The sequence below is a fragment of the Frankliniella occidentalis genome, unplaced genomic scaffold (genome assembly GCF_000697945.3).
Source record: "Frankliniella occidentalis isolate FOCC.00 unplaced genomic scaffold, Focc_3.1 Scaffold192, whole genome shotgun sequence".
NCBI classification, from domain to species: domain Eukaryota; kingdom Metazoa; phylum Arthropoda; class Insecta; order Thysanoptera; family Thripidae; genus Frankliniella; species Frankliniella occidentalis.
Window position 1 is genome coordinate 185,229 of NW_026267318.1, and position 9,339 is coordinate 194,567.

The 9,339-nt window shown below is 43.7% G+C and overlaps 2 protein-coding genes across 3 annotated transcripts in view; both read right to left on the reverse strand.

The window, feature by feature from the left end:
* The window catches only part of LOC127750461 (uncharacterized), a 24,244-nt gene extending 16,184 nt beyond the window's left edge, over window positions 1-8,060 (reverse strand). For both annotated transcript variants that reach the window (XR_008011690.1, XM_052272165.1), the window contains exons 1-2: window positions 7,937-8,060; window positions 7,003-7,176 (exon numbers count right to left, since the gene is read on the reverse strand). Coding sequence is in view for 1 of the 2 variants with exons in the window: in XM_052272165.1 (XP_052128125.1) it covers window positions 7,003-7,176; window positions 7,937-7,996 (234 nt within the window). In the remaining variant the exon portion in view is untranslated. The remainder of the gene's footprint in view (window positions 1-7,002; window positions 7,177-7,936) is intronic.
* LOC113215850 (uncharacterized) lies at window positions 4,193-5,138 on the reverse strand. Its single transcript, XM_026435514.2, has one exon. It carries the CDS (start codon window positions 4,826-4,828, stop codon window positions 4,412-4,414), a length of 417 nt encoding a protein of 138 aa, XP_026291299.1. The 5' UTR covers window positions 4,829-5,138; the 3' UTR covers window positions 4,193-4,411.
* Window positions 8,061-9,339: the final 1,279 nt, after the last annotated feature.

Consider the following 9,339-nt stretch of genomic DNA (forward strand, 5'->3'; position numbering starts at 1 on the left):
CATAAAATTGAATATGATTGTGTACACCGTAATATAGCGATATAAAGGGTGTTTTACAAATGTGTATAATATTTGGTAAAACTTTATACAACTATATACAGAGGCATGTATACGTTTTTATAAAATCAAATACAATGTATATACAATACACGTACCATATATAAAGCGACGTATATTAGAGCATCGTTGTACCTCACGAATGTATACAGCCACATAAATGTGAATAAATGTCACCTTGCCCTACATTAGAATGTATACAGGCACATACATTCATACAGTGACTAGTAACGTTTCTGGGCACTCCTCTAAATGTAGGCAAAATGTGGTTGAGTTCTAAAATACAGCATAACTTGTAAACGGCTACACATAGGGAAGTGAAACAACCACTATCGTGCTCAGGGCAGAAAGATGATTCGGAAAACATATTTGCTAAAAACGACAGCCACCCACTCAGGCCGCTTTTCCCGTGAGTTAATTGAAGGGGTAAATTTGTGCGTTGCTGAAGTTCACCTGCAGATTATGTCTGCTACTGTCCCTTCTTATCCCTACTGCCCTCCCCCTACTTAATTTACCCTTTTGTGTAATTTCATATCACTGATTATTTGACAAAGGGGTTAAGTCCACTCGAGCTCATTTTTCAGGAGGGCTAAAAGTGTGTCTAATTCTAGTCTGGCTGCTACAGTTTTGAAGCTAGATTACTTTTTCCTTCACAGAATGTTTTGTTTAGGGATGCATTACTTCTCTGCGAAACGTATGCAGCTCTATTTCAATAAGAACAGATTTTAGAGTGACTTTTGTGTTTCGTTCCCCCCCCGTGGATCTGACAAAGGAACGCAAGTCCATGCATGAGCTAACAAAGGAACATAAGTTCACCAGTGGGATTTGACAAAGGAACGTTAGTCAACCAGTGGGATATGACAGAGAAACATGAGTCCAGACATACTCTGACAGGGGACCGTAAGTCCAACAGTGGGATTTGTCAAGTCCAGGTGTATTGGCTATAACATTGTTCGGTCCCTTGCAAGTCCATGGCTGTTGTGAAAATAAATTGTGTGTTTAATAATCGTTTAAACAAGTCCTATTGAAAGATTAGGTGACTTCCAATCATTCTACAAGTAAACACCATTCCATTTTGTTAAAACAACAAAATTCAAAATTAGGAGTTTTTTAAAAGTTTCAAAATTATAAGTGAAATACAAGATTTGCATTCCTTTTTCAAAATTAGAAAGGAAATGTCCTACGCTCAAAGCCGAACGGAGTCACAATAGCAAAGTTATTGGTCCCCAAACTGACAAAACGTGCCAAAAGCGACCAAAGGCCCAATTTGGTGGGGAATATCTCTGCAATTTTGGTTCCGACGGTCTTTGAGCATAAAACATTTTCGTTTTCTTTCGGTTGAGCACTTTCTGCACAGTAAGCGTCCAATATAAGGAATTCACTGTAAAAAATATGTGTCGGAAAAATCCCATAAATGTGTCTGAAGCAAATTACATATACAGTGTGTAGGATTTTCCCTATACGACTGTGTGGGAAAAATCCCATACGCGTGCAGCAGATCTACGAGACAAGTGTAGGATTTTTCCTATACGAGTGTGTGGGAAAAATCCCATACGAGTGCAGCAGATTTCCTTGACAGGTGTGGGATTTTTCCCGTACGAATTTTTTAAAGGAAAAATGATATTTTTGGGGCTGTGGACTCGGATCCTACTCTTACTGCACCCTCACTCCTCGTAATTTACATTTAAGTTCACAATTCTATTTACTAAATACTTTACCGGACGCGGAGTTGAACCTCGGACTTCTGGGTTGCGATGCTGCCACGCTGACCACTAGACCACGGGGACTTGTTGGGAGAGAGGCCGTAGCGTCCCGCGTCCCCGGGTCATCCCAGAGCCGCGCGGCCGGCCCCACCCGGCCATTATTAGAGGCCAGGTGCGGGCGGCGGCCACCTGCCCTTGGCGTAAGGGATTTCTAAATGCATGTTATGATTTCGGGAATGATATTAAACTCTGTGCCCTATTTTGATATATTTCATTTCTCTTGAGAAGCACTCTCGACACAATATGATTCCTTTGAGGCCCCAGCAGGGCAACGAGACTGCTGAATAATTGTACCCAAGCAGCAGGACTGATGTGTCCAAAAATCATGAACTGTAATTTTACTATAGCGTTGTCGGAAATTTTCAAGATAAAAATAGCAAAATTCCCACACTTGTATGTGAAAAGTTCTTCCTAAACACTCCCAGGCATTTTGCCACAAAAGTGTGGGATTTTTCACATACATATCGGTTTTTCCCTATACAGTATTTCGTATATAGTAAAAATCCTACACAAGTGTAGAAAATTTCGCGTCCAACACGCGTATGGGATTTTTCCCAAACACTTGTATGGCAAAAATCCGAACATTTTTTACAGTGAAGTGTTCAACCGAGGTGTTGCACAATTGTTTCTGTACTGTCCAAATTCACAAAATATATCAAAAATAAGTATTAATTTGGTGTTTACCCGGGTGAAACGGTTTGTATACAATTCACTAAGAAATTTTATTACAATTGATATACTTTCATAAAATTGAATATGATTGTGTACACCGTAATATAGCGATATAAAGGGTGTTTTACAAATGTGTATAATATTTGGTAAAACTTTATACAACTATATACAGAGGCATGTATACGTTTTTATAAAATCAAATACAATGTATATACAATACACGTACCATATATAAAGCGACGTATATTAGAGCATCGTTGTACCTCACGAATGTATACAGCCACATAAATGTGAATAAATGTCACCTTGCCCTACATTAGAATGTATACAGGCACATACATTCATACAGTGACTAGTAACGTTTCTGGGCACTCCTCTAAATGTAGGCAAAATGTGGTTGAGTTCTAAAATACAGCATAACTTGTAAACGGCTACACATAGGGAAGTGAAACAACCACTATCGTGCTCAGGGCAGAAAGATGATTCGGAAAACATATTTGCTAAAAACGACAGCCACCCACTCAGGCCGCTTTTCCCGTGAGTTAATTGAAACGCTCAAGTATATATTGTATAATATTTTATAAAAATGTATACTGACAAAGTAATACAGTTTTACCAAATGTAATACAATTACCTTTATACAGCTTTATACAATTACTTGTATACCTCTGTATACAAACTTACTGTCAATGTTTTTTCACCCGGGTACAAATAAAATTAAAGAAAAATCTATTCACAACAATGAATTTTGTTGAAAAACTTGTTACTATATCAGCAGCTTGTAAAGAAAGCGAGAAGCTGGTTTTTGGTCCCAGCTGTCTCTCGAACTCAACGAGGGGGCATCAACTTCGACTATTCACGGTGCACCCGCTGGTTACTATCTAATAGGTATTCAGGTGATATTTGCGAATATTCACAAGATATTCAAAATATTCATCGATATTCATCGATATTCATCAATATTCAAGGATATTAATCAACAATCACAGTGAATATTCACTGGTATTCAGTGATATTCACTGGTATTCAGTGATATTGAATATTTGAATATATTCACAGTTCACCAAATTTCAAAGTTGGTTCCCCCTCGGAACTCAATTCTTCCCTTTGTTATATACTGCCCGCCATTACACACTGCCTCGGGCCGGGCAATGGTTTTGTAATGGTTCAATCCATCCTCTTGCGTCCAGTTTACCTATCGGTTTTGCAGAGCTTCACTTTTATAGCCAAATTCCGAAATCCGGCACGCACTCCCACCGTCCCTTACACTTTTATTTACTCACGAGGGTGCAGCCTATCCCGAGGCCGAATTCCATAAACTTTTATGTTTTTTTGCTGTCATTGTGTACTAACTGCCGTTCGTCTCAAATTTTCTACAAAACTCAGCACTGTAACAGTTAACCCTCTCCCTGCCAAAGCCTAAAAACGCTTCAAAATTGTAACTTTAGTTTTCATCCCTTCTGTCCGCGACAAACCACACAACGTCTGCCGAAATGTCATCTATGTGGGTGTGCTAAGCGGTCATCACGTATAGTTTCGCCCTCTTAACCGGAATCATCGCAGTTTATTTTCGGGTGCACGTACCAAACGTGGTCGAAGTAAGAACAGGTGCTCTTCGGATGCGCAAACAGACACAATCCATAAACAAACGGGTAAGGGAATTTATCCTACTTCCATTAGCCTAACATACGTCGATATGTTACGGCTAATGTCGGGTCCCCGGCTAATGTCGACCCTAGCCGGCTAAGGTCGGTTGGGATCAACCGTAGCCGAAATTGCGGCTAAGGTCAACCTTAGCCGGCGCAACTCGGCTAGGACCGACCTTAGCCTATTCTTCGCGGCTAAAGTCGTACAGTCAAAGGGGGAAAGAGGAGGGCTGTGTGGGGAAGTGTTGCTCATTTTATTCATTTTCTCTCAACTCAACCTTTGTTGCAGCAAGGCCTACCGCCATGACACTGGGATTTGCATAATTCGCCAGCCTTTCTACAGGCACACCTGTTTGTTGTACATTTCCCATTACAATTGCACTTTCTAAACCCTTGCCCGCCGAGGATAGAGCCCTTTGTAGCCGCGGTCCTAAAGGCGTGCTCAGTCTCGGGGACCACTTCGGTGGAAACGAACTTCTCTTTGACCACGTCGAACTGGTTTCTAGCATACATGGAAGCAAGCACGCCGTCCTTGTTTCCAAGTTTGTAGAAACCGTCCTCCGTGGCCTCGAGAACAACCGCAACCACATTTCTGGGGTCCCCTCGACCTCTGTCCACCTTAGGAACGGACACAGTGACCGTATCCCCGACGGACGCGGGGGGAAACTTGGCGTCCGAAATCTTCTGCATCGTCTGCGCCTGCTTTTGAAGGTTCTTCCTCGCAGTCGACCTCAGCTCCAGCACAGCAGCAGCCCGTGAGCAATTGCCGCACTTGCCACCCCTCGCACAGTGCGGGTGCAGCCCCGTGCCGCACTCGCTGCATTCCTCATGCGCGCTGCAGGCCTCTCCACACTGGTTGCAGCAGAACAGCGAAACAGCCTCGTCGTCAGCTGCTACAGGGACTTGGGATGCTGCAGGAAACCCGACGAAACGCGGCGTTGAGACAGGAGTGTTCTGCAGAGCGGACGTAGACTGGCGTTGACTGGGTGTTTTCAGGATGGAGCGCAGGACTACAAATTTGGTGAGATGGTCCTGATACACGAAGATGAATCGGTATGCTCCGTCCGGGTGACTCTGCATGTCAATGAGGTCGACCTGGCAGCGCTGATTCATTTCCTCGAACACCATTGGCTTTACCACAATCCCTCTCTTCTTTGGCTTCTTCTTCGCCAAGCAAATGCCACACAGAGACAGGAATAGCAGGACGGCCTCTTGGCTTACATTGCAGTATTTTCGCCCGAGGATGGGCAGCATGCGGTTCTTCCCTCCGTGAGAAACCGCCAAATGGGCCTCCATGAGGGCGTCGTACATCTCGCCGTTACTCACGTAATACTTGATGTCGCCTCCAGTTGGAGGCTCGATGAGCCGCTCCTGTCCGTTCACCGTGCAGATGGAGTACTTCCTGATGCGGTCGCGGTCCTTCTTTGTCCTTCCAACTTTCTTCTCCGTTGCCCCCTTCACCTCCTGCACCACTTTCGCGTATTTCTCCTCCGACAAATACGCAGCATTAATGCCCTTCTTCTCCGTTATGGCTGCCAGCTTTTCTTCGAATTTTTCCCGGTTGGGGGGAAGATCTTCAGGATGCTCCATTTCAACGTGTGTGTTCAACGCCTCGAGTGACAAGATTGTTTAAAGGTTTAAAACTAGCGCCAGGCAACCACCCAACCCCCACCACCTCTACAACAATAGGGCGTGTTCAATAGCGCGCTGTTATGTCTGAGTCGAGTCACTGCCGGCTAGAGGCATACTTACACTCAAAAACCTCGAATATTGAACGCGCCCTATAATAGGTTGAGACATGAGCATAAGAAACTTCCCCCTACTTTAGCCGCGCTAGATAGGGACTACTTTAGCCGCGCTAGATAGGGACTACTTTAGCCGCTCTAGGCCGGCTAAGGTCTACCTTAACCGGTTAAGGTAGGTCCCAGCCAGCCTTAGCCGGCTAATGTAGGAATGAGTCGGGGGCACTGTACACCTTAGCCGAAATTTCGGCTAGGACCGACCTTAGCCGGCTAGAGTCGGACCTTAGCCGGGGACCCGACATTAGCCGTAACAGATATATAGATATGATTCTGCCTTTGGCATGCATTTAAACACAACTATGTGGTCGCGCAGCATCACCCAAGAAAAACTCACATTTTCCCCGTTTACGCAAGTTTACGCAAAATGTCTTTGTTGATATTGATAAAAGAAGCTTCCAGGATTGTCCTGCAATCTCCCGTTTCCTCAACAAACCCCAAAGGAAGGAGGAAAGGTCATGGTCATGCTCAGGCCTCAAAAGACCTCTAAGCTTTCACGGCGACTTACGTGAGCATTTCACCCTTGACGGCTGGTCGGCGAGATTTCCTGTATATTTATAAATGGATGTTAAATGCGTAATTCTCATTCTAACGAGTCGTGCCTCATATGAGAGAGAAGGTGGGAGTACGCCCTTTCTGGTGGCACACAACGTTTTCAGTTCGTTTGCAACGTTATACTGTTAAGAAGAGGTCAAAGTAAGCGTAAAAGTTCGTCCGCCCGGCGCCGACTAACCTCTCAGCCGCACCGCAACTTTTGCATCGAGTTTAGAAATAACTGCGACAGTCCAGGACGTTTTAATTGTTTGAATATAAAAGTCTGATGCTTTATATACATGTAAACCAAACAGTTTAGATACTTGACGGGTATTTTCAAAACGAACACTTATTGCCGCTTTTGACCACTATGCAGTGCTATAGACGGAACCAGCGAGGGACTGAGTAGTTCTGTTTCCGCCGCTCCGCTCACTTAAAATACCCTGTTAGCCCTCCACTTTAAGAGTACAAGGAATTAGTGTGTGTTCACACATTATTTACGCTAAAATTCACTGGATCTCTTTTGCTCACCTTGACGAGCTTCTTCGCAGCGTTCACCACATTCCACTCGGTGTCAGCGTACACGTCGCCGTTCTTATTGTAGCGGAGCACAACGCTGAGGTTTTGTCCTTTGAGTTCAGGGCACTCGACTATGTCCAACCACTGGAACATGAGTTTGGTGGACTGCCCCGGTCTAGGAGCACGCTGAAACAAAATACGTGTTTGAGGTTTAGACGACTTTTGTCAAAGGTGAGGTGATACAACTCATTTCCGTTCACGCAGTAAAAGAACATAAGGCGCACTGCTCATACGCGGAGAGGGTTAAGCGAGCAGAGTGAAAGGTGTGTTTCATTTTTCCGTTTCACTCCTCACGTCCAGCTCTGATATAGCGTAATAACTGGGTAAACGAACGCCACACCACGTATTGCGCTCAACAAGCTTCGCGATATTTCACGAGACACTGATACCTGATACGCTCCGACGCGCGTGGCATACATCTACCTGGGCCAGCGGCGCAGACATACGAGTCGGGCAAAAGTCTAAGTCGTAAACAGGCCCTATATCTATCTTTTTTCTTGAGAACTACACACCTAAACCCACCTAACCCCAGCTACACATTTCTGGATCATTATAGTCTGAGACCAAAAGTATGTCGAATTTGATTCGAAGTTCAGTATTATTCTTTGTAATATATCATTTTTAGGTCAAACCCGAAAGACTTCTGGGGCACGCGTTCCTGCATCGCTATATGAGAACGACTTCAAATGTCGAAGGGAAACCGCAAAAAGTATTTCACACAAAAGCAAACTTTTTATAGTGGCCACGGGGACCGTACTTAGAAGGACCTTTTGTGTAATGCTTACGGAGGAAAAGGTGTAAAGTAGATTACTAAGGAAAAGGATGCTGATAGGTTTATGCCTAGCTGGAATCCTGGCAATAGGGGAAAAGATACATGCCAAGATACCTTTGTGGTTACGACGAGAACCAGTACCCCGATCACGAGGCTGACCATAGCCGTTCGCATGTTGACTGAATCTGAGAATTAGGTGTGGTCCGGCCCCCGTCATGCCGTGCAGTGAGTGACAAGTGCCACCGAGAGGACGGGACTCCCCCCCCCCCTTTCCCTGTCAAGCTAGCTGCTGTTTAACCTCTACCCTACACAGTAAAAAAAATATTCTGTAGGGCGTTCTTTGGATCAGTGCATGATTCAGATCATCCATGCCCGTAGTTTCATATGTGGGCCAACATTTGGATACCTTTTCCTTTGTCGTTTAAATTGCTACAATCGTGCCGCAGTAAAACTGTCAAATTTAATCTCTGAAATTGAAAGGCAGTCCTTTGTTGTTGTTTATTCATCAACAAGGTTCATCAGGTGCGTCACCCCTAAACGTTATTTCATCACGACGCAGCACACTGTATAAATTTTTCGCGATTTAACGCAAATAGAATGTCACGATTTTTTCGTTGCCAGTTTGCATGGCAGAGGGACGGCATTAAAAATTCACGTGGCATATTGAGTTTTGAGTATCAACTAAAAAATAAGGAGAAAAGACTAGAACATTAAAATATTTCGATCTTAACAACAGAATGCCATAAGTGTGATTTAGTCTTCTCAAATCGTTCAAATTACTTAAAAAGATTTTTTATTACTTCCTGCAAAATGTTCCAATAAAATGCCTTTTTTACGACTTGATAGACCATTTTTAGTCGTTTTCACCTTATATTTGTCAAAAAATGCACTCCAGCACCCAAGTGGTACAAGATAGAGCAAAACGGACGCAATTTTCACCCGTAGGGCTGTACTTTCACGAGTTACCCCTTAGGGACCCATAAAAAATACTTGAAAAAAAATATATTTTGCGTCCTGTGGTTTTTGATTTTTTTTAAAAGTCAATATTTGAGCTACAATGATCATCTTCGAACTCGACCTGTCTTTTCATAGAGCAAAACGACCCTGAAATTCCCAGATCGCTCTCTCAATTCTTTCTCGAGTTATCGTGCGGACAGACAGACAGACAAACAGAATGAAACTTTTCCGGTCAGTGGAGTTATGGGCTTCGCTCATCACTCAGCCAAAAATTGATTGCCGCGCCTTTTGAGTTAGATAGATTTTAGTGAATATTTCACCAACCATTTGAACCAATTGTTGTTTTGTTTTTTTTGGGTGAGCGATTAGTGAAGCTTATTACTCCGTCTGGTCGGAAAAAACTTTTTCTGTCTGTCTGTCTGTGTGTCTGTCTGTCTGTCTGTCTGTCTGTCTGTCTGTCCGCACGATAACTCGAGAACGAATTGAGTGAGCGACCTGGGATTTTCAGGGTCGTTTTGTTCTATGAAAAGACAGGTCGAGTTCGAAGATAAGCATTCTAG